This window comes from Rhincodon typus, chromosome 48 (assembly GCF_021869965.1).
Source record: "Rhincodon typus isolate 14 chromosome 48, sRhiTyp1.1, whole genome shotgun sequence".
Taxonomy (NCBI): domain Eukaryota; kingdom Metazoa; phylum Chordata; class Chondrichthyes; order Orectolobiformes; family Rhincodontidae; genus Rhincodon; species Rhincodon typus.
The window spans coordinates 5,399,497-5,420,152 of NC_063379.1; the positions used below are offsets into that span (position 1 = coordinate 5,399,497).

At 44.3% G+C, this 20,656-nt stretch overlaps 1 protein-coding gene across 1 annotated transcript; it reads left to right on the forward strand.

Annotated features, from left to right (window-relative positions):
* Positions 1 to 1,422: 1,422 nt before the first annotated feature.
* LOC109936595 (paxillin-like) lies at positions 1,423 to 20,398 on the forward strand. Its single transcript, XM_048620779.1, has 9 exons — positions 1,423 to 1,536; positions 6,181 to 6,332; positions 7,370 to 7,446; positions 10,800 to 10,899; positions 12,628 to 12,810; positions 15,141 to 15,314; positions 16,514 to 16,595; positions 17,578 to 17,726; positions 19,933 to 20,398. Exons 1-9 carry the CDS (start codon positions 1,524 to 1,526, stop codon positions 20,203 to 20,205), a joined length of 1,203 nt encoding a protein of 400 aa, XP_048476736.1. The 5' UTR covers positions 1,423 to 1,523; the 3' UTR covers positions 20,206 to 20,398.
* Positions 20,399 to 20,656: the final 258 nt, after the last annotated feature.

Genomic DNA, 20,656 nt, shown 5'->3' on the forward strand with positions numbered 1-20,656 from the left:
ACCTTGTCTACCTGTGATGCAAACTTCAAAGAATTATGTACCGGAACCCCTAGGTTTCTCTGTTCTATAACACTACCTTACCATTAATTACATAAATCCAGTACTTGTTTGTTTTACCAAAATGCAATACCTCACATATATTCAAATTAAACTCTTTCTCTGCTCCTCAGCCCATTGACCCAATTGATCTCTTCGTATCTGTCCACTATATCACCAATCTTGGTGTCATCTGCAGAATTACTAACCACACCTCCTATATTCTCAGTCAAATCATTTATATAAATAACAAACAAAAGTGGACCCAGGACTGATCCCTCTGGAACACCACTGCTCACGGGCCTGCAGTCTGAAAAACAACCCTGTAACAGCACTGCCCTCTGTCTCCTACCATAAAGTCAATTTTGGCTCCATGTTAGAGGCGGAAACCGCCGTCACATTGAAAAATTACATACTTCAAATACTGTAGAGTTTGCTGTATTATTCTGTCCGATTACTATAGTTTTCAATTTGTTTATTTCAGTGTGAATATACCTGTTGTTCAATCGAATGGCCACACGAAATATCAATAGTGGATTCAATTTCCAGTCAATTTCTCCTCAAATGTAGTCAGCTGAGGGTGCGAGTGAAAAGGCCTTCTGTCGGTAAGTTTTATTTAAGGCAAAGGTGCGCGATTGTTTAAGTGGTTTATGCTGTAAATAAAGTATAACAGTGATGTCTATGCCTCCTGTATTACGTCCGTATTACTTAGGGTATATTTTTACATTGATGACCTTTTGATTATCTGGAATATTTGATCAATTAGCACACTCCTGTTCCCATAGGAGCCGGATAATAATAATAAAAAAAATACTTTATTTGCTGTATTTGGATGTGCAATAAAGCATGCAAGGCTCTTGGCCAAATGCTGGACAATGGGATTAGACTAGTTAGGCAGAGGATTTTGACTCACTGGTTGGCGTTTGGAATAAATGGTCACAGTCTCAGGGTGTGCAGTAAACCGTTATCAGACCGAGACGACCAGAAATCTCTTCATCCAAAGAATGGGCGAGAACTCTACTGCGGAAAGTGAAGCGATCTAATCTCTTTAGGAAAGAAATAGAGTCACTGAGATCCACAGCATTGGGTTAAAAACAAAGGCACGTCGAGTTCTCGCTGATCATTTTCCAGCACTTAGATTTCTAAAGGTATTGAGGGTACTTGAGAGAGGGAAATTGGGATAAGCCCTGTTCAGAAACGGGAGGAGGGGAGGGGGTTCTCGATGGATCGAATGGCTAACGCCTTTCGGGAATCAAAGGCTGGTAGGTACAATGGAGGCGGGGGGACGGTGGGGGTAGAATGGGTTCCTTTGACTGTCCTCCGCCCCGGATTTCGGATCAGCACCCTGTGAGTCAAAGTGAGTCTGCACTTCCTGAGAGGGAGAGAAGTGAGAGAGTCCCACTACCTCCGCCCAGCAGTAGACAGAGACAGCAGGGGAGTAGCAACCATCAGGAGGTTGACATTCCTGTTTTTCTGACCTTGCCCCCATGGACGAACTGGGTGAGTAACCAATAATATCTTACTGGGGAGGTGGAAAGAAAGAGAGAGAGTTGCAGTAGAGGGGGTAAAAAGAAGACTAGGACATAGAGAAAGGGAGTTTCCAAAGTTTGTGAGTTGAACTCTTGTGAGTCTACAAGGGAAGTCGGTGGAGACAGCGCAAGTTTCTGTGTAACGGATTTGTACAATACTGTCACATCGAGTACCGTGTGCTATCCTCTCCCTGTGTCAAGTGAACAGCCTCTCAGCCCACCCCCCTGCAATTTCCCCTCCAAAAGCATCTGATTTGGAAATATATCGGCGTTCATTCAGCGTTGCTGGGTCAAATTCTAGAATTCCCTCCCTAATGGCACCGTGGGTCTCCCGACAGTACATGGGCTGCAGCGGTTAAAGAAGGCGGCTCCCCCTCACCTTCTCAAGGGCAGCTAGGGATAGGCAAGAAATGCTGGACCCAGCCAGCCACGCCCACGTCCTGCCAGTGAATAAAAATAGTGAAACGCAATTTTTAAAAAAAATTGCAACGATTAATATGGCTAGTTTCCAATTCTAGAATTTATTCATCTCGTATATAAACACCAGCGTGCATGGTCCAAGATTTGAAATTCTCTTTTAATAATTCAGTTGTGAATTGGGCGTCTGGATTAATCACCATATTACCGCCATTTATCAGCATAATTCTGCGAACGGAAGCGTGAACAGTTGGAGTGCTACTTCTGCTGGTAGCGGTTTCCGAAGTGGGGAGCAGCGCGTCTCACAGTAGACAGTGTTCGTTTGTTTTGCCTTTGATTTGATCGCAGACACTTTAGTGGCAAGCAGGCAATGAGCGAAATCTAGTGAAATTTTCACATGCCAAAATGCCAGGGCAAATTGCTGGACGTTTGAGCGAATTGGCATTCGGTGTCAGACAAATGGAAGAGATATTGGTTACAATGAACAATCCTGAAAAGTTTTCCTCAGCACCTGCTTGCAGGAGCTGAACTTGTAGAGGCATGAGCGAACGATTTCCTTTCGCGGCCCACCCACTTCCTCCAACGGTGGGATCGATATGACTAAGCCATCCCTGCCAAGGCAGCACTTTGCTGCATCTAGTGTAAAGTTTCATGTGTTTCATTCTGGTTTGTGAAGCCATCAGCAATCGAACTCTATGTCTTTCACCGCAAGGCACACCCCCACTTCCCTCCGAAAAAAACACCCAAACTGAATCAAATCTTCCGGAGTGGGGAAACATGCAGAGTGCATTATATTTCGAAAGCATTAATGGGATTAGACAAAATCAGCATGAGTTTGTGAAATTGTGCTTAACAAATCTACTGGAGGCTTTTTTTCTGTTGGGAATGTAATAAGCTGACTAGACGGGGGAGGGGGGAGGGGAAATGGTGGCTCAGTGGTTAGCCCCTTCAGAGGGGCAGTGTGCACTCAATGGGCTGAATGGCCTCTCTCTGCATTGTAGAGGTTTTATGATTCTATAAGGTAGAATCAGTAGTTGTGGTGCATTTAGATTTTCAGAAGGCTTTTGATAAGGTAGGCAAAATTAAAGCACAAAGGATGGGGATTAATATATCAGCATGAATTGAAACTTACAGAATCATAGAGTCATACAGCACAGAAACAGACCCATCGGTCCAATTCTTCCATGCTGACGAAGTTTCCCAAACTAAACTAGTCCCATTTGCCTGCATTTTGCCCCTATCCCTCTCAACATTTCCTATTCATCCAATGCCATTTAAATTTTGTAATTGTACCACCACAATTTCATCTGGCAGCTCATTGCATACATGCACCACCCTCTGCACGAAAAAGTTGCCCCCTCAGGTCCCTTTTAAATCTTTTCCCTCGCACCTTAAACCTGTGTCCTCTAGCTTTGGACTCCTCTACCCTGAAGAAAAGACCTTTGCATTTCACCTTATCTATGCCCCTTATGATTTTATAAACTTCTATAAGGTTCTCTCTCAGCCTCCTACGGAAAAATGTTCTAGCCTCTCCTTAGAACCTCCAGTCCCTGTAACATCTTTGTAAATCTTTTCTGCACCCTTTCCAGTTCAGTAACATCATTCCTATAGCAGGGCTACAAGAACTGTATGCAGTACTCCAAAAGTACCCTCACCAATGTCCTTTACAGCCACAGCATGACATCCCAATTTCGGTACTCAATGCTCTGACCAATGAAGGCAAGTGTGCCCGAACGTGTTCTTCACCACCCTACCTACCTATGACACTACTTTCAAGGAACTATGTACCTGCACCCCTAAGTCTCTCTGGTTGACAACACTCCCCAGGACCCTACATTAACTGTATAAGTCCTGTTCTGGTTTGTCTTATCAAAATACAACATCTTGCGTTTGACTAAATTAAACTCCAACTGAGACATAGTAAGAACTGCAGATCTGGAGTCAGAGATAACTGTGGAGTCGGAGAAACACAGCAGGCAAGGCAGCATCAGAGGAGCAGGAAAGTTGATTTCAGGTCGGGACCCAACTGCCACTCCTTTGTCCACTGGCCCAGCTCAAGATCAAGACCAATTTGGTGTCACCTGCAAGGAAACTGCAAGTGGGAATAAATGGGTATTTTTCCAAATGGTAGCCAGTGACTAGTTGGATACCACAAGGATGAGTGTTTGGCCCCAGCAATTCACAATATGTACAAATGTCCTGAATGAGGAAATCAAATACATTTCCAAAATTGCTGATGACACAAAACTAGATGGGATTGTGTGTTGTGAGGAGAATTGCGTAGAAGCTTCGAGGTGAATTAGAGAATTTGAGCGAGTGGGCAAAAACATGACAGCACATGAAGTTATTCACTTTGATGTGAAAAATAGAAAGGCAGACTCTTATTTAAATAGTGATATATTGGGAAGTGTGGATGTACAAAGGGATCTGGGTGACTTTGTACACCAGTTCATGAGAGTAAACAGGCAAATGTAACAACCAGTTAGGAAGGAAAACAAATGGTATATTGACCTCTGAACTCAAATCCAAAAAATGAATACTTTGCATCTGTTTTTACAAACTAGGAAGATACTGCACAGGTCATGGTGACAGAAAAGGAAACTCTGTCACTGGGAGTGTTCTAAATTAATAAAGAGGAGGGTATTGGATTTAAAATTAACAAGGCACTGAGAATGGATGAGATGCATGGAAGGAATTTGAAGAAACTGAGTGTAGAAATTGCCAAAGCACTGGTGGCAAAGCTTCTAGAAATGGATATTCAGGAGTGGAGTTTGATGCTCCTCGGAAGATCAGTGTGGATTCCATGGGCTGAATGGCCTGCTTCCACACTATGAAAGAATTAGTAGCCACATGAAAAAAAGTCACATGAAGAAGAGTCAGCATGGATTTCTAAAGGGGGAAATCATGTTTGATGAACTTGCTGGCGTGTTTTGAAGAGGTAACAGGCTTGATGGGAGTAACATTGTTGATGTGCTATACTTGGATTTCCACAAGGTGTCTTGTACAGTGCCACATGACAGGCTGGTGAGGAAAGTTATTTTTCTTGGTATAAAAGGGACAGTTGCAACATGGCTATAAAATTGGTTCAATGACAGGAAACAAAGAGAAATGGTCAATTGATATCTTTTCAGGCTGAAGGAATGTTTGTAGTGCAATTCCCCAGATGGTGTTTGATTTTCCTGATGTGTATTACTGAGCTGGATCTTGATGTGCAGAGGACCATTTCAAAGTTTGCAGATGCCATGAAGCTTGGAAGAATTGAGGATAACAGTGTGGAACTCCAAAAGGATATCAACTGGTTGGTGGATTGAGTGTGGATAGGTGACAGATGAAGTTCAATGCAGAGAAGTGTAAGATGATGCATGTTGTTGGGAAGAACATTGAAGACAATATAAAATAGCAGCAGAGGGACCTGGGTGTGTGTGTACACAGATCATTGAAGGTGACAGGATGGGTAGAGAAAGCAGTTAGGAAACCATCTAGTGTTTTTGGGTTTTTGGTCATTAAGTACAAAGGCAGGGAGGCAATACTAAACTTTTACAAGACACTTGTTAGACATCTTTGTGTACAGTTATAGGTATCACATTATAGAAAAGATGTGAAAATGTTGGAGAGAAAGTACAGAAAAGGTCTAGCAGCATGATTCTAGGAATGAGAAAAATCAGTGAAGATGATGGGATTGAAGAAGTTGGGACTATTCCCATTGGAGAGAAGAAGGCTGAGGGAGATTTGATAGAAGTTTTCAAAATCATAAGCGGGCTAGATAGGGATAAATGGTTCCCACTTGTAAAAGGAACAAGAACGAGTAGGCAATGGATGTACAAATCAAGCAAGGGAGATGTGAGAAAATGAACTTTTACACACACAGTCATCAGGGTGTGGAAGGTACTGCCTGGAAATGTTGTGAAGGCAGGTTCAACTGAGACATTCAAGAGAGAAACTGGATGATTATTTAGATAGAAATGGGGTGCACAAAGGTATGGGGATAAAGCAGTACAGGCACCAAGGGTTGAATGGTCTGTTTCTGTGTTGTATGCCTTCTGTGAAGCACTAAGAGTTAAGTGTGCATTCATTCTGAAATATAAACCCTGAACAAGGTCAGTGAGATTTCTTCAGATGATGTTCCGTTTGTTGATCAAACTTGAGTATGGGATTTAATGGTGAATTCAAATCACTGTATGTTGTCATTGGCTTTTAGACATATTGCTGGCTGAACTTGAGCAAACGTCAGTGAGCAGCAGGCAAGGCGACCCAGATCTGCAAGATCCCTCGGATTATAGCTTCATCACAGCACGCTCTACAAAGTACAATCCATGGGCACTGGATGCATCCGGCCCATCGCTCTTACAGGTAAGAAGCGTCCTAACGATGGCAATCCATGGCTGAGCAACAGCGACGATTGGTGCTAAGGTGTTGTGACCCAAGGGTCATGCACCCATCTCTGCATTGAACGTATCTAGGTTCAAGTCCCATGTTTGGACTTGCTGGTCCTGGACTATGTTGTTTTTTAAGAGTCTGACGGATCAGTCTGCTTCATCCCGTGCAAAATTCCTGCTGGCTTTTAAGATAAATTGCATACCTGTGAAATCACTCTCCTTAATCTCCTTACCAGGATAATGAAGGTCCAGTGGTAGTGTCCCTACCCCAGACAAGGAGGCCCAGGTTCAAGTTCCACCTGCTCCAGAGGTTTGCAATAATATCATTGAAAAGGTTGATTAGAAAAATAGGCTAGATTGAAAAAAAAACAAGGATGATGAGGGCCCTCTTTTAGCACAGTGGTAGTGTCTCCAACCCTGGATCAAGAGACCCAGGTTCATGTCTCACCTGCTCAACAGGTATGTGTAATAATATGTGATTAGAAAAATATGGTAAATTAAAAAGAAGTACAAGATTGATGAGGTTGTCCCTCTTGTGATGCAGTGGTAGCGTCCATACACCTGGATTGGGAGGCCCAGGGTCATATCCCACATGCTCCAGAGGTGTGTAATAACATCTCTGAACAGGTTGATAAGAAAAATAGGTTAATAAAAACATTTTAAAAGTTTACAAGGAAAGGGGCCCTTTTGTGGTATGGTGGTAGCGTTCCTGCCTCTGAGCCAGGAGGCCATGCATTTGGACTGGCATGCAAGTCATGTAAATGGAAGCCAAAACAAACAGCAGGAGGTGCAATAATCAAATGTTCCCATACCTTTCAATTTTGAAATTTGGACATTGCTCCTGCAATGGGTGGTGGAGGTGATTGTGGGTGGATGGAGGGGTCATGAATCAGATATCTACCCCTGAAATTGCAGAGGGATGATGTGACGAGGACTGCCGCTGATATAAATTGTTGACCATCATGTGCTCACTGCTTCTGATGCAATTCTGCACACCTTTCCCACTTTCAGCCAATCTACCAGACCCAAATCGATGAAGCAGCAAAAGTCGCCAAGCATGAAACTAACAGAGGTAATCGGGTTGGCAGGTGAGTGCGGACCATGTGTGACGCTTCCCTCGATGTTGAAATGTTCACCATTGAAGGGTGTGCATGAGTTGGTCAGTCAATCCTCCCGTTGCCCCCTCCTTTATAGTCAGGCATAATCATGAAGAAATGTATCTGTGCTCGAAATGATGACTGTGTAGATACAAATGCAGTTGTAGCGAATGCAGGAAAAGTACTGTCAGGTCAGTCACTCCCTATCAGCTTGGCCTGATATCCCTGGCAATGCTAGAACTGGCTGACAGACTATTTTTAAGATGCAAGGTGTGAAAGATTATCAGGGGTAGATGGGAGTGGAAAGTTATAGCCATAATCCCATGGAATACCGGAGCAGGCTCAAGGGGCTGAATGGCCTATCCTTGCTTCTGATTCCTACCATTCAATGTTTGTATGTAACTAGGCTGGAAGTTGCACAATTCTCATCTATCTTAATGCTCAATTCAAATTGTTCCATCTTTAATGTTCTATCACAAACTGAATTAAAATGCAGTGTCATAAGATAAAGGATGTTTTTCACTAAGTAACAATACAGCAAAGGAATTTATTGTCACACATATTTTGGAAATAACATCGCTTCTCATTTACAGATGTTCCTGTAAGTTGTTATGGATCAGTCCAAACCGGCTCAAAGTATATTAAGAAAATAGCCTAGACCTTAACATTTTCTTATTCTAAAGGCAAGTGGCAGGCATTGCATTCTGAAGGGAATTTGATTGGTCAAACTACCAGTCTTGAAGCAAAACACACTTTACTCATACACTGTAGTTAAAAGACAACAAAAGAAGGAAGAAATTGGAATAACTTAACCCAACAGGAAAACTTAACAGAATAATAGAATATTTAACTACTAAACAGTAACTGTTCCAATATCGTAAATTCCCATAAACACACCCTTGGCAAAGGCAAATTCAGTAAAATAGTTTCTCTCACAGGCAATTCTCCAGTCCAGGAGGTAAACATCAAGAAAAAACTCTGAGACAGAGTGTAGCGGGAGAGATGGACTGTAGCTTCCGCCCAGCTTAAGATCCCAGTAACTGCAAAAAACTAAAACTAGAAATTCTGGCTCTGTGGGAGCTTGACCCCACCCATTCAGGCTGCTTCTATTGTTCCAACTTATAAAAAAACCTCAAGGTGTCACAAACTGATTACTTTATTGGCTCTGAGTAGACCAACTGACACCTCTGTCTCAACCTTTCTTCACACAAAAAAAATCAGGACAAAATGCACCTCTTAAAGCTATAGTATCATCACAAAGTTAAGTAAGCTTGCATCTTCCCTGTAATAATGTTAAAAGTTTATAGATTAATTAAATACTGCTGCAGAGGAGGCCAATGACTCTGTCTTAACCTGCTCCATTGATGACCTATGCAGCTAGTTTCCCATTCCTGATTGTTTCACCCCATGCAAATATTTCTGCTGAGTATTTCTGCCGTTCTTTTTAGACTGCTTGAGATTTAGGCTTAGATTAAATCAGGTTGTACATTTCAACATTTAATTACTCATTGTGTCAGAAGACTTTTTCATCATGATAAGGTACATATATTAAGCTGTACAACAGTGAGAATGGGAGATATGTTTCTCTTATTTTGTGTGGTTTTCAAATTTACATGCCCTGATTTAAATCTTCAAAGTCCAATCAACAGACAGAGATTGCTACATGTTTACTTTCCTTTACAATGAACACATTCATTCGGCAAAGCTACCTTTGCAGAATATATCTGTGCAGCCACAGAGTCATACAGTTGTACAGCACAGAAATGGTTCAACTAGTGCATGCCAAACATAATCCCAAACTAAACTAGACCCACCTGCCTACTCCTGGCCCATAGCCCACCAAACCTTTCCTATTCATGTACTTATCTTTTAAACATGTGTAACTGCGCCCACATCCACTACTTCATTTCACACACGAACCACCCTCTGTGTAAAACATTTTTTGCTCGTGTCTTTTTTAAATCTCTCTCCTCTCAACCTAAAAATGTGCCCCCTGGTCTTGAAATAAACTCTATCTATAGCTTTCATTATTTTATAAACTTCTATCAGGTCACCTCTCAACCTCCTACCCTCCAATGAGAAAAGTCTCAGCCTATCCAGCCTTTCTTTATAACTCAAACCTTTCATACCCGGCAACATCCTGGTAAATCTCCTCTGAACCCTCTCCAGCTTATTATTGTGCTTCCTACATCCACATGAATCCCATAAATCAATGCCAATTTCTGGAGGTGGGGTTTCCATCATTCACCCCTGCTTCACAGCCCCAGCAATGCCAACCTTGCGTTGCCCCAGAATTCAGACATCAGGTAGTCCCCAGATCTGACGTCTGAGTCGGTGTGTGGGGGGATGGGGGGGATGGGGGCGTTATGGGTGATCTTGAGGGAAAGACTAGAGAGGGGGGTCACCCACAGTTGGAATTACTTTGTTGGGGGGCTTCCTGAGCTAGTGAGATGGCTTTCGTTTGAGATACCAGTCCCTTTGAGCTTGAGATCTCGATGGGATGACTGCTCCGTCTCCAAGACATTTGCTTCCCGACACCCCTCCTATAGTAGGTGGGATTGGAATCATCCCTTTGGGCAAGTGCAGATGGGATAGCCTACAGCTTAGTGGGTGGCAAGGCCAAGTGAAGAATTTAAGGAGCACCCTTCCCCCCACTCCCCCACCAGCTCTTATGCTTTCCACATTCCTGCTGATTATAGAGTCATAGATACATACAGCACCGACACAGACCCTTCGGTCCAACTCGTCCATGCCGACCAGATATCCTAAATAAATCTAGTCCCATTTGCCAACCTTTGGCCCATATCCCTTCCTATTGATGTTCCCATCCAGATGCCTTTTAAATATTGTAATTGTACCAGTCTCCACCACTCCCTCTGGCAGTTCATTCCTTACACACACCACACACTGCGTGAAAATGTTGCCCTCAGGTCCCTTTTTAAATCTTTGTCATCTCACCCTAAACCTATGCCCTCTAGTTTTGGACTCCTACACCCTAGGGAAAAAAATCCCTGGCTATTCACCCTATCCATGCCCCTCTGACACAGGGTGGAGGAAGAGTAAAATGGAGCTCTCTGAATGCCACTCTGGGTATACCTTCACTCCACCAATGGTTTACAATGAGGACAAGACACCTCCTCAAGGTGGAAATATTTGTTCATCACTATGACATCAATGAGAAGGATGACTAAGTTAACAAGTTGACTTCATTTGGAACCAGCAGAGCTCCAATTGTGAGATAAGATTGTACCAGTCCAGGTTTTGCGCCTATCTCTTTAATTCTGTAAGATGGGCCATCACCGAACCCGTAGCTTTGACTCGTCATGTTTTCATTTCTCTTCCAGCAAGGTACAGGAGAGTCCTCAGGTTACCACAGAAACCCCACCCCTGAGTCCAAAGACAGCAGCCCAACAGCTCGATGATATCATGACCAACTTGAATTGTGTAAGTTACCTGACAAGACGAAGAAATGTTATCTGGGCATTATACAGGCTTGGGAGACAAAGTGGCAGGTATTATTTGTGCCAGGCAGTGACCATCCCCAACAAGATAGAATCTAACCATGACCCCTTGACATTCAATGGCATTAGCATCACTGAACTCCCCCACTATCAACATCCTGGGAGTTACTGTAGACCAGAAACTGAAATAGATTAGCCATATAGATGCTATGGCCATAGATGAAAGGTTAGGAATACAGCAGCAAGTAACCCACCTCCTGACTCTCCAGAGCCTGTCCACCATCTACAAGGCACAAGTCAGGAGTGTGATGGAATACTCCTCACTTGCCTGGATGGGTACAGCCCAACAACACTCAAGAAGCTTGACACCATCCAGGTCAAAGCATCCCGCTTGACAGATACCACATTCACAAGCATCCACTCCCTCCACCACCAACGCTCAGTAGCAGCAGTATGTATCATCTACAAGATGCATTACAGTAACTTACCAAGGCTCCTTCCACAGTGTATTCAAAATCACAACCGCTAACATCTTGACGGGCAAGGGGCAGCAAGGAGAGGGGGGAGTGGGCAGGAAAACATTGCCACATTCAGATTCCTTCCGAGCCTCACTGTGGGTGTGGAAATACATCATTGTTCTTTCACTGTTGCTGAGTGTTCCTTACTGTTCTTTCAAAATCCATGCAGTTATTCCCGAAAAGCATATTGTGTTTATGAATACCAAAAGGACAGCAGTGCTTGCTCAATACTACCACTTCAAGGAGAGGTTAGAGATGGCTAACAAATTCTTGTCTAGCGACCAGACCCTTGTATCCTGAAATAACAATGATAAAAAAGTCACAGGACGAAATTTCACTCTTTTAGATTCTTCTGATCCTAGTCCTCTTTGATCAATCCTGCTCAAGCAAACTTATTTCAGGGAAAATATGATTCCATTGGAGAGAAGGTTCCTAGTGGATGGTCCCCACTAGGGTTAGGGTTAGAGTTAGGGATTATCTTATGAGCAAAGCGAAACAGTCTGGCACTCTACCCATTGGAATTTAGAAGAATGAGAGGTGAACTCATTGAGACATATAGGATGTTTAAGGGGCTTGACAGGGTAAACGCTGAGAGGATGTTTCCCTTCGTGGGAGAGTCTAGGACCAGAGGGCATAGTCTCAGAGTAAAGAGGTACCAATTTAAGACTGAGAGAATTTCTTCTTTCAGAGGGTTGAGAGTCTTTGGAACTCCTTGTCACAGAGAGCTATGGGGTCAGAGTCCTTGTGTATATTTAAGGCTAAGATAGGTTCTTGATCAAGGGTTATGGGCAAAGGCCAGGAAAGTGGATCTGAGGAGTGTCGGATCAGCCAAGGTCCTTTTGAATGGCAGAGTACACTTGAGGAGCTCAGCGACCTACTCCTGCTTCCCATGGTCTCCAAACTTTGATCCCCCATGGAGGGTAGATCAGCACAGGAGGAATGTGTAACCATGAAGTGCTGCACCAGACCTTTGATTAACTTCAACAAATTGAGCCAATCTTCAGGTAAATACTCCTCCTTTACCCAACGGTTCTAGATGACGTTCTAGGGCAAGGTGTGCCCTTCACCCTGATCTTAGTGTGAATGTCGAGTCATAGACCAGATCATCTGCTGCGATTTTGTCCTGGGGATTCCCAGGCATGAGGTTCTGGCAGGAAATTTAACTCTGGCTGCTTATTCCCTCACCCACACAGATTCTCAGTTCAGCTGAGCCGGCAAAGAGCGCGCCAGTTGTCACCAAAGAAGCTGCTCCGCAGGGAGCAGGGACTAACCTGGACAACATGCTTGGAGCTTTGGAGTCTGACCTCCACCGACTCGGGGTCAGCACTGATGCCAAGGGGGTCTGCGGCTCCTGCAAGAAGCCAATCGTTGGCACGGTAAGTCCTGCTCCTCCATCCATAACAGGTCCCATCTGCATCCAGAGAGACCAACTGGAGCGGCTGGAGAGGCTTTCCCAATAAGGTTATACTGAATGGAAAATGATGTGCTGCTTCCTGTCGCTATGAGCAAAGTTTTTTCTCTTGGGGAATGTTGCAAAAATTATACAGTTTGGAAACAATAGATGGTTGAAACAACGTCTCTTTGCAAATAGTCAGGTGACTTGAGCAACCAGATATGTGCCAGATGACCTGGTGTTATGTCTCTACATTGTAGCATCAATTTGCAAGATAAAGGCATCCCAGGCATTGGGTACTGAGTCCCAGAGGGCTGCTCTCCCATCAGGAGACAGATGGAGGACTGGAGGAGGTTTAACCTGAGGGTTACCATGCCTCAAGCAAGGTTGAAAAAGAGAGTCCTTGGTAAGCTCAGCCCTCTGTGCAGGAATTGAACCTGCACTGTTGGTGTCATACTGCATCACAAAACAACTGTCCAGCCACCTGAACTAACTTGGGAGGCTGGTCAAACATGTTCTTTTGAATCATCAATCTCGGATGTAGACCACGTGGCCCTGTGCAGAATTTGTGGCATAATTTTCAATGCCTTTTGTTTAATCGAAAGAGATCCAGCACTCCAACTGCCACTATAAGATCACCTTTAAGAAATCTGCCCACCTGCTTAAAAGATCCATTAGGATGATCCCTGGTGTGGATGGATTGTCTTATGAGCAAAGGCTACACAAGTTGGGATTCTACTGAATGGAGTTTACAAAAATGAGAGCTAATCTGGCTGAGACATATAGGATTCCTAAGGGGCTTAACAGGGTGAATGCTGAGAGGATGTTTCCCCTCATGGGAGAGTCTAGAACCAGAGGGCACAGTTTCAGAATAAAGGGGTGCTAATTTAAGACTAAGATGAGGAGGAATTTCTTCTCTCAAAGGGTTGTGAGTTTTTGGAACTCCTTGCCACAGAGAGCTGTGGGGGCAGAGTCCTTGTGTATAGAGTCATAGAGTCATACAACATGGAAACAAATCCTTTGGTCCAACTCATCTGCACCGACCAGACATCCCAATCTGACATAGTCCCATTTGCCACCGTATGGATCATATCCCTCTAAACCCTTCCTATTTATATACCTATCCAGAAGCCTTTTAATTATTGTAATTGTACCCACCTCCACCACTTTCTGTGGCAACACATTCCATACACTCTCTTTGTGAAAATATTATCCCTCAGGTCCATTTTAAATCTTTCCCCTCTCACCTTAAACCAATGCCCTCTAGGATTTGGACTCCCCACCCTGGGAAACTGACATTGGTTATTCACCCTATCCATCCCCTCATGATTTTATAAACCTCAATAAGGTCACCCCTAAGTCTCCAACACCCCAAGGGAAAAAGGCCTAGCCTGTTCAGCCTCTCCCCATCATTGAAATCCTCCAACCCTGGCAACATCCTTGTAAATCTTTCCTGCACCCTCTCAAGTTTAACAACGTCCTTCCTGTAGAATGAAGGCAAGTGTGTTAAATACTTGCTTCACCACCCTGTCTATCTACGACTCCACTTTCAAGGAGCTATGCATCTGCACCCTTGGGTCTCTTTGTTGAGCAACGCTCCCCAGGACCCTACCATTAACTGTATAAGTGCTGTCCTCATTTGCCTTAACAAAATGCAACATCTCACACTTATCTACATTAAACTCCATCTGCCACTTCTCGGCCCATTGGCTCATCTGATCAAGGTCCCTCTGTACCCTTCTCCACTGTCCACTATACCACCTACTTAGGTGTCGTCTGCAAACCTATTAACCATTCCTCCTATATTCACATTCAAATCATTTATATAAATGATGAAAAGCAGTAGACCTAACGCTGATCCTTGTGGCACACTGTTAGTCACAGACATCCAGTCATAAAAACAAATCTCCACTACTATCCTCTGTCTCCTACCTTTGAGCAAATTTTGTATCCAATTGGCTAGATCCCCCTGAATCCCACATGATCTAACCTTACTAATCAGTCTACCACGTGGAACATTGCTTTGCTAAAGTCCATATAGATGACATCTACTGCTCCGCCGTCATCAATATACTTAAGGCTGAGCTAGATTCTTGATCAGTCGGGGAATGAGGGGTTAAGGGGAATGGGCAGGTAAGTGGATGTGAGGAAGGTCGGATCAGCTATGATCCTATTGAATAGCGGAGCAGGCTTGAGGGGTTGAACGGCCTACTCCTGTTCCTATTCCTCATGGCCTTACGGCTGTGTAGTGAGCGAGCGATTGCCTGCAGGCACTGTTGACTGATCACGTGTTTTTTGTTTGGATTTTTCCAGATTGTCACAGCGTTGGGTTTGACCTGGCACCCGGAGCACTTTGTCTGCGCTCACTGTAACGAGGAGATCGGTCTGAGAGGTTTTTACGAACGCGATGGCCAGGCGTACTGTGATAAAGATTATCATGCTCTTTTCTCCCCTCGCTGTGCTTACTGTAGTGGACCTATTCTCGATGTAAGTTCACTGTGACCTCACCGAGGAACAGAGTTTATGTTTCGAGTCTGGTCTGACTTTTCTTCAGAGTCCTGTGTTCAGAGTTTGTTCTCAGACCCTGCCTCAGAGTTCAGGGACCAGAAAAGTTGGCTGTCATTCTCTCCATAAATACTACCAGATCTGCTGAGTATCTCCAGCCTTCTCTGTGTTCTGTAACCTATTAATAGCTCTGTATTAATTGTGAGGGAGAAACGTATTTATCTAATAGACAAAGACGGCCATGTAGTAAGGGTTAGAGTTTGGGATGATGGTTGTGGAGGTGGCAAAGGGCATAATGCGAAGCAGAATCAATGTTTACTGATTGTTAGTCCACACACCTCTGTCGTTCCCTTCTGTTGAAGCCAACAGGACTGCATGTAGGTCATGTGCATAATCTGGCTGTCAGTGTGACACTGACCCCTTTGTAATCGGAGCCACTGTAATATTCTGCAGTGTACTAGTCTACTGCACTCCCCGCTCACAATGTGGTCTCTTCTACAATAAGGGAATAAAGAGTAGACTGGGTGACCATTTCACAGATAATCTACGTTGACCCTGAGCTTTCAGTTGCGTGCCACTTCACCCTGTTTCCTGGCCAACGTCTCTGTCTCATGCTTGCTGCAGTGCTCCAGCGAAGCTCAGCGCAAGCTAGAAGAACAGCACCTCATTTTCCACTTGGGAACTCGACAACCTTCTGGACACAATATCGAATTCAACAATTTTAGAGCTTGAACTCTCCTATGACTTTACCCCAACTCCCACACACCAGGCCTTGTTGTCACACAGTCTATGTTGCACAACCCATTGTTAGCCACTCACAGTCCCCATTAATAGCTTTTCACCATCCACTACTTTGTCTGTTCAACTGTTCTTCTTTCTCTTTGGGCTCTATCCCTACCTATAATTTACTCTTTACCCACCCTGGCCCTATCTTCTGCATATAAATTGACATTTTTCCTAGCTACCATCCATTCTGAGGAAAGGTCACTAGACCTGAAATGTTAACCTTGATTTCTCTCCACACCTGCTGAACTTTTCCAACAATTTCTGTTTTTGTTACTGTAATATTCTGCCTCGTTGATTGTCAGGTCATTTGCAGAGAATCCAGAGCTAAATGTTTCTGCGTATTCTGATGGATTGAAACCTGCATTCTTAATTTCGTTCTGTTTTGCACTTTACAGAAAGTCCTCACGGCGCTGGATAAAACCTGGCACCCGGAACACTTTTTCTGTGCTCACTGCGGTGAGAGATTCGGGAGTGAGGGTAGGTTTTTCAGGAGCAGTCACTGATCACATTGTTAAGAGTGGTGGGCTGGGATTTCAATTCCCCCCATGAGGTACTTTAGATGAAATCGATCTCCCACCTCTCACACTATCTGAGTATGTCCGGCCTCTGACTCTGGAAGAGTACCGTAACTTTCAAACGGTGATGGATATGCAGTTATTTTAGCATTTGGACAATGTTGTAAGAGAGCTGATCATAAACTCTAGCTTATTATTATCATTATCATCATTACTATGTGCCATATGAACATAAGAAATAGGAGCAAGTGCAGGCTATGGCCCCTCAAGCCCGCTCTGCCATTCATTAAGAACATGGCTGATCAAACCTAGGCTACTGGCACTATGATGCAGCAGTGCTAATCATTGAGCCACCGAGCTAAAGGGATCAAAGGTTATGGGGAGGAGGTCAGGCCATGTGGAGTTATGGACAGTGTTTTCTGTTTGAAAGAAATCAGTCCTGGCCATTTCCTCCATTCTCTGTGCTTTTCACTTTATGTTCTTTGTGGGAACGCTGAGGTAAAGCGTTGACATTGATAAAAAATTCTGGGATGAAATTGAAACTGAAAACAGGCACATTACAAAAGCAACCATGCACTGAAAGACTATTATGGCCCACAACTGATATTTGGGCCTATTACTGTTAATGGGCCTGAATATTGGGGGATCTTGTTGAACAGTGGTAGTGCCCCTACCCCCTGAGCCAGAGAACACAGGTTCTAAGACCCAACCTGCTTCAGAAATGTGTCACAACATCTCTGAACACGTTGATATAGAGAGTTTATGCACCTGAACGTCAGGCCGAGTGACTGATGCGGTATTGATCGAGGTGAGCTCCCCCAGCCCATGTCCAATCTCTCGCCTTCTCCCATCTTTCCAGGCCTGTCTGCTCCAACCCTGCACAAGAAACTCATGCATTCACTGCTCCAGCCCATGCATCACATCTTTCTCTCCTTCACTTCCAGGTTACCATGAGAAAGGCGGGAAGCCGTACTGCCGCAAGGACTATTTCAACATGTTCGCTCCCAAATGTGGCAGCTGTGATCACCCAGTTTTGGATAATTATCTGTCCGCACTCAATAGCGTCTGGCACCCAGAATGCTTTGTTTGCAGGGTAAGTGTCAGGGAACAGAGCGAAGCCTTGTTGTTGAGGGCATAGAGTCATACAACATTAGAAACAGACCCTTTGGTCCAACTCGTCCATGCTGACCAGGTATCCTAAGTTAATCCAGTTCCATTTGCCAGCATTTGGCCCATATCCCTCTAAAACCTTCCTATTCAAATACCCATCCAGATGCCTTTTAAATGTTGTAATTGGACCAGCCTCCACCACTTCCTCTGGCGGCTCATTCCATACACACCTCTGCATGAAGACGTTACCCCTTAGGTCCCTTTTAAATCTTTCCCCACCCACCTTAAACTATACCATCTAGTTTTGGACTCCCCTCCCCTGGGAAAAAGATCTTGACAATTCAGCCTACCCATGCCCCTCATGATTTTATAAACCTCCAAAAGGTAACCCCTCAGCTTTCGATGTTCCAGGGAAAATAGCTCCTGCCCATTCAGCCTCTCCCTATAGCTCCATCTCTGATGTGAAGACCTACTTTTCAATGCTATGCCACACTGCAGAGTCTTGGCAGCTCTCAGTGCTATTGAGAGAGATCCCTGAAATATAAAATGGTTACCAAATACAATGGAGGGGATGGGCAGGGGAGAAAGGGGTGAGAGGAATGAGAAACCAATTCTCACACAGGAATCCCTAAGCATCAATCTGATCGTGACTGGATGATTTGTTTGATTGGAGTTAGTGGAGAGATAAAGGTGACCTTTGTGCCATGTCGTTTGAGAGTTCCTCAGATAGAGCACAGTGGGCATCCGGGTAATAGCTGCTCTGAAATAAATTGTACAAAGGCAGACAGGCAAAACTGGGGGTATATTGTTGACTTTAGTGATCAGTTGGAATATTTATAACAAGAGTTGATCATTTATTGTTGGCTGGAAGGATACAATGATCTGAAAAACAGACTGATATACTGAGCTGAAATTATTTTCTTGAATGGGAGGGGAGAGTGGAGTTCTTGAAAGATCTTGATGTATTTTAATAACCTTCATCATAGGCAACAGGCGCTGAATAAGAGAGGCCATGGCCTAGTGGCCATCACTAGACTGTTAATCCAGAGACCCAGGTCATGGCAGATGGTGGAATTTAAATAAAAAATCAGGAAATGAAAATCTAATGGTGACCATTCTCAGGAAAAATAAACCATCTGATTCACTAATGCCCTTCAGGGAAGTGAATGTCCATCCTTCCATGGTCTGGCCTACATGTGACAATGTGGTTGGCCTGTAGCTGCCCAGTGTGCAACTAGGAACAGGAGTAGGCCATTCAGCCCCTCAAACCCGTTCAGCCATTAATGGGATCATTGCTGATCTGTGGCGTAACTCCACATTCCTGCCTTTGGCTCATATCCCTTATTACCTTCGCTAAACAAAAATGTATTTATCTCAGGTTTAAAACTAACAACTGATCCAGCATCCACAGCTGTTTGTGGAAGAATTCCAAACCTCTCCCACATTTTGTGTGTCAAAGTGCTTCCCAACATCTCTCCTGAATGCTCTGGCCCTATTTCTCAGACTTGGCTCCCTCATTCTAGAATCCACAACCAATGGAAATTGTTTATCTTGATCTACCATGACTTGTCCTGTTAATTATCTTGAAAGCTTTGATCAGGTCACCCCTTAACTGTCTAATTTCAAGAGAACAAGGGACTCATTAGTCTAATCTCTCCCCACAAATGATCTCCTGAAGTGCAAATATCATTCTTTTAAATCTACATTGCAGTGCCTTCAAGGCCAATATATCCTTCCAAATTTGTGGTCTCCAAATGGTGTCTAACCAGTAGCTTCAACATAACCCGTGTGTTCTGGAACTCCAGTCCTCTCGATAAAGAGGGAACAGCATTCCATTAATTTCCTTGACTATTTTCTGCATCATTTTGAAGATATAATTCTGGACGGACAATAAAGATCTGCCTTGCCCGGAATAAATAAAAAAAAAGAACAGCCACTTGGTCTCCCCATTTGGCAGATTGATTAGCAGACTGTCCCACTCCAGAAGGATGGGAGGAATAACTTCGTCCTGTTCCTAGGGGCGAGGCAGTGGGCTTGATACGGCAGTGGGAGGAGGGGGGAATGTTTCAGTGTGTGACATCAAAGTGGCTAAATGAGCTCCACACTATCCACCGTGTGACATCTGGGAAGGTAACTGCTCCTGTTCTTGTTCCTCCACCCTCCCGCATCCCCCTGCCCCCCCAACCCAGGATTGTCTCACCCCGTTTGCTGGTGCAAGCTTCTTCGAGCTGAATGGGATGCCTTACTGTGAGCTGCACTGGCACCAGCGCCAGGGGACACTGTGCAGCGGATGCCAGAAGCCCATCAGTGGGCGCTGCATCGCTGCCCTGGGCCGGAAGTTCCACCCGGAGCACTTTGTCTGTGCATTCTGCCTCAAACAGCTCAACCTGGGTGGCTTCAAGGAGAACAAGGACAAGCCTTACTGCGACTCATGCTTCCACAAGCTTCTTGGCGCACATTAGGCACTACCTTCCAAAGCCCCTTCAACTCGTCTATTGCTCTGCTGCAGGGGCTTCACCCTCCAACCTGCCCAGAGCCTCCAACAATAAAGAAATGCATGTCACTGCAAACATTGATTCCACAGCCATTCATCTGCTCGGACGTCACTATGATTCATTGACAGCTTGTGTTATGTAATAAACATGTTGCTTTCCATTCTCAGTGCCTGCATTACTGGAAATGCTGACTGTGAGGAGTACTGGGGGGGTGCGGGTGCTGGGTAGGGCTGTGTTAGGGAACTGGTGACATGGAGAGAAGAAATAATTTAGACACCTGCCCCACCCACCTCATTCCCCACCGTAATGTGCACATGAGTGTATGTGATACAGTGTGTGTATGTGTGACTGTGAGGAAGTGAATGTGACTATGAGGGAGTGAGAGTTTGTGGTTGAGTTTGTTTGAATCAGAGATTGT

Bases quoted from the DNA above. Each gene is read 5' to 3' on its own strand.
- LOC109936595 (XM_048620779.1), top strand. The intron at 6,333-7,369 runs GTAAGAAGCGTC...TCCCACTTTCAG, and splicing joins CCGGCCCATCGCTCTTACAG to CCAATCTACCAGACCCAAAT. The intron at 10,900-12,627 runs GTAAGTTACCTG...TCACCCACACAG, and splicing joins TCATGACCAACTTGAATTGT to ATTCTCAGTTCAGCTGAGCC.